Raw genomic sequence first — 4,259 nt, 5'->3', positions numbered from 1 at the left:
CATAGCAGCTACAAATATTTAAATAAAAAAGGTTTGTTACTGACAGGTACTTGCACATGAAAAGCATGCTATCTTTCCCAATAAAACTTCACAATTTTGCCTGCATTGAAATGAACCACTTATTTATAGTAAAACAAACTTGCTTTTTTTCAAAAAAAAAAAAAAAAAAAAAGAAAAGTCACATAGCCAGATGTATTTTGCAGTACAAAAGCTTCAGTTTGAGGCTAGTATATTGTCTGTTACCCGCATAATCTTAACATTATAAATACTACAGACAAGGATACTGTAATAATACACAGCATTGGGGTACTAAATCACTTATTTAAGATTAAGATTCCTAAAAACATAGTCCAAGTTGCTAACTAATTTAAACAAAACCAGCAAATAAGTGTGACAGAATGCCGTAATGAAGCCCCCTTTCTCAGGTGATGGTAAGTTTTGTAAGAAGCAAAGTGGACGTAGACTAGCCTCTTTCAGTTTCTAATGAAGTTATCCCATGATTTGTGTTGTTTATTTTCTGTTAAAAGGTCTCAAAGTTCTCAGTAACAGTCAAGCTCACTGTTGAAAGAAGTACCATGCAGATCTTGCAAGACAACTTTTCAGCAGCCACAAAGTTACGTATTTCTGCTATGGGTAAAACTTTAAAGGGAACCTATGCATTTAGGTCAGGAAACTAGCACTTAGCTTCAAAAGCTGTACATGGAGCAGGACAAGTGTTGTGTCAAGTAGCGGTCCAACAGTTACTCAGAATGAATGCTTTTAATTTATGCCAATCTCTTTATTATCCTCAATAAATCTGGTGAATGGACGACTGGCTCCCGTTTCAGAACTTGCTTTGTCCAGACCGACAATGGGAGGGCTGCTGCCTGTGCGAGCTTTGTCCATGCCACCGGTAAGGTTACTTAGAGGCGGGATGGCACCTCCGCCTAGACTTACTGGGAGCTGGGGGATGCCTCCGTTCTGTATGACAGAAATCTCATTGTTCTTCATAGCAAGTCCGTTAGTGATAGCTGCAGCGTATTGGTTCCAAAAACTGGGGTCAACGTTCATGGCCCGAGCTGCCAAGTCCTTCTGGAACATCTCGGAGAACTTCAGGGCGTCACCACCAAGCAGAGCCATGGGGTTTTCCACGGAAAGGCGGCGGCCGCGGCGTGCGGGGGCATTATTCCACATGTGAGTTCCCATGTGAACCTGTGGAGCAAACGGGGACAAGAAGCACCCTCAAGTTAGCACGTTCTGGTGAGGTGGCTGGCCTGAAATGCTGTTACTTACAGGATCACTTGCTTTTAAAAAAAAATGTCTTTTAATTCACATTGAAAACAAATAAATTCCAGTTAAGACACAGTTCTAAGGCCCAGTCAACCTATACAAAGGAAACTCAGCTCTGTAGTAATTTTTCAATGTGCATTTGTTTCTTCTCAGTGAAAACAAATGCAGTGTCTCCTTGTAGGTTAGACAATTTCACATGCAAGCTGTGAGTCCTCACACAGTGAAGATTAACAAGTGCATTACTACTATGAGGAGATGGTGTTTTTTTCTGCCCTTCCCCTTTTTACATCTTATCTACTTTCATCATATTTTATCTCACATCAGAAGCATCAATTATCTTGCTAAACTGAATATTTTAGAGAAGGGCATTTAAAAATGTATTCCTCAGGCTGTGTCCTGATGGTTAACCAGCCTGTAGGAATAAGAAGCATCCTGTAGTAGTCCGCTGTAAATCAGTGGGAAACAGCTTTCTAGTCTGCAACGGCTGCAAAGCAGAATAGAAAATGGAAATTTGAGAGGCGCCCAAGGAGCTGAGCAAGCTCTGCGCTTCTGGTTTATAGTGAGGTTATTTTGCACTGATGGTCCACAAGAACTGCCAGAACATGTCCATCAGCTGACTGAGTGTGTGATCACATCTCCCAGGAGACCTAAAACGTGTGTGCGCAGACACCCCGCAACAGCTCTAAAGTTTGCCTCACTGCACAGCCACTTTCCAGAACGTATCTCCAACACCGTGGAAGCACTGTAGCCACCACTACACAGCAAGCACTTCCTTGAAGCTCCCTTCTCTCTCCTGTCTTTGGGACAAACACTTAGCACTAAAACCTGTGGAGATCAAACACAGTGCCTTACACCCTCCCCAAGCCTTTACAGTTTTATTTGGCCTCTTACCTTAAGATTCCCCTTTGTGGTAAAAGCTCTACCACAGATTGTGCAACCAAAAGGTTTTTCACCAGTATGGGTGCGCTCGTGTATCTGCAGTGCGCTGGCTGAGGAGAAGGTCTTCCCGCACGACTGACAGTTGTGCTGCTTGGGAGTCCGGCGAGGGGGGGGTGCCAGCATAGGGGTGATCCCCGGACTCATCACTGTCTGTGGTGCAGCAGGAACCTGGATTCCAGCTGGAAGCGAGGGAACCTCACCCAAAGAGATCGGCTTGCTGTGACCATTCACTTCCATTTTGATCATGGTAGCTGCTGTACTGGTGACCAGGCTAGGAGTACTTTGGCTGGGACCTAGAGTAAAGTTGGGTTCAAATAACTGAGAAGGCAGCTCTTTTAATTTGTGCGTCAGTAAGTGCTGTTTTAAATTACCCATAGTGGAACACCCACGACTGCAGACTGTACAAACAAATGGACGTTCTTTAGTATGGCTGCGGTAGTGAATTTCCAATGCACTCTTACAAGCAAAAGGCTTGCCACAGATATTACAAACAGTACTTTTAAACTTACCACGTTCTCTGTTCAGGAACAGCAGGCTAAAAGGAGCCTCCTCTTTGATGACTGGTCTTCCCGGGTTGGTGGATGTCAGATCTAATGCGCCTCCATTTTCAGTTGTAGGTGGCGGGCTGTCTGGCTTTTCCGTCTTTAATTGTATTTCTTGTGGCTCTTCCTGGTTACTGAGACCTGGGGACTTTGATCTGAAACTTTCACTATTGCTATTTACAGGAGACAAAGCTTGCATGGAGGAAGAAGATTCCGACATTGCAGGGCTGCCTGCACTCTGGCTTTCGAGATCACCAACGGCTGATGAGGAGTCATTGCTCAAATGGTCGCTTTCCCCTGATCCATTTTCTATGGATTTTAAACTGGTCAGCTGCTGGCAGTTCATGACAGAATCAATCATTTTCATTTGATTCTCCAAAGCAGCAATACTGGAGATCACAGAAGGTGGCGAAGAAGGACATGACCCAGAGTAAGAGATAAGGGGTTTGGATGAGTCACTTGCTGTGTCCTTTAGCTCCGGGTCCTCTTCCATGGAATTTTCATCAATGTCGTCGTCGAAGTTGCTCAGAGTGTCAACGTTCTTCTCATCATAGGAAAGCTCTGAGTCCATGGCATCCTGGAAGCCCTCTGGTAGAGGCGTGTTTGGAATTTGCCCACCCATATGCATACGAATGTGCTGCTGAAGAACAACCGCATTTGTAAATTTCTTCTGACAAATGGGACACGAGTGCTGTACTCTAAGTGGTGGCTTCGCTCGATGAACTCCAAAATGTGTTTTTAGATTGCCTTTTGTAGTAAAGGCACGTCCACAAATTTTGCATTTAAATGGTCTTTCTCCTGTATGTGTTCTGTAATGCATCTTGAGAGCGCTCTGACAACTAAGCACACGGTGACAAATGACGCATTGATTTGGATCTGTCATCTTCTTATCAATGTTCTCCACTAGCTGTTGTAGTTTTGAGGTTTCTGACGTTTGCATAGAGTCTAGCAGACCACCGAAAGGAAACTTTGCCTTAAACTGATCAGACATTACTGGAAGCACAGGGTTTGGGAGGCTTGTTGCAACGCTGCTGTCTGTAACAGCAGTAGGAATTGAAGACGTGGAAGCTGCGGAAACTTGCCCACCTGCAGAGAGGTCCCCAAGCCGTGTGCTCGTGGGAGGCAGAGTGACAGGTTCTGTCTTGGTCAGAGATGAGCCACCCTGAACTGGCTGCGGGGATTCGGCAGACGCCGGAATGCCCGATTCAGAAGTGTTCAGACTTGGGGATAGAGAAGTGCATTCACTGGAGGCAGGAGAAGGCCTCTGGGGTGACCTGCTCATAGGAGTGATACTCGGAGAATCTCCATAACTGTTCACACCAGGTATAGTGGGGGGCAGCTGGAGACCAATGGAAGTTGAGACAGTTGGTAGAACCGGTTTGCTGTCTAGCCACGTCGTGACCGGCTTTTCAGGAGGCAGCGACATCCCGTACGGGATTCCAGAGCAGGTGGGCACGTTATCGAGGTATTCTGGAACAGGGTAAGGGTTCATCTGAATATGAGGGTATT

General features: G+C 45.3%; 1 protein-coding gene across 1 annotated transcript in view; it reads right to left on the bottom strand.

The window, feature by feature from the left end:
- Positions 1–759: 759 nt before the first annotated feature.
- The window catches only part of SALL3 (spalt-like transcription factor 3), a gene marked incomplete at its 5' end in the record, with an annotated part of 4,895 nt that continues 1,395 nt past the window's right edge, over positions 760–4,259 (bottom strand). Inside the window, 3 exons of the mRNA XM_008948675.1 lie at positions 760–1,191; positions 2,161–2,501; positions 2,718–4,259. The exon at positions 2,718–4,259 is cut by the window's right edge and continues 1,395 nt beyond it. Coding sequence (XP_008946923.1) covers positions 760–1,191; positions 2,161–2,501; positions 2,718–4,259 — 2,315 coding nt within the window. The remainder of the gene's footprint in view (positions 1,192–2,160; positions 2,502–2,717) is intronic.

Source organism: Merops nubicus, unplaced genomic scaffold, assembly GCF_000691845.1.
Source record: "Merops nubicus isolate BGI_N331 unplaced genomic scaffold, ASM69184v1 scaffold20371, whole genome shotgun sequence".
NCBI lineage: Eukaryota > Metazoa > Chordata > Aves > Coraciiformes > Meropidae > Merops > Merops nubicus.
This window is presented reverse-complemented; position numbering and strand designations above follow the sequence as displayed.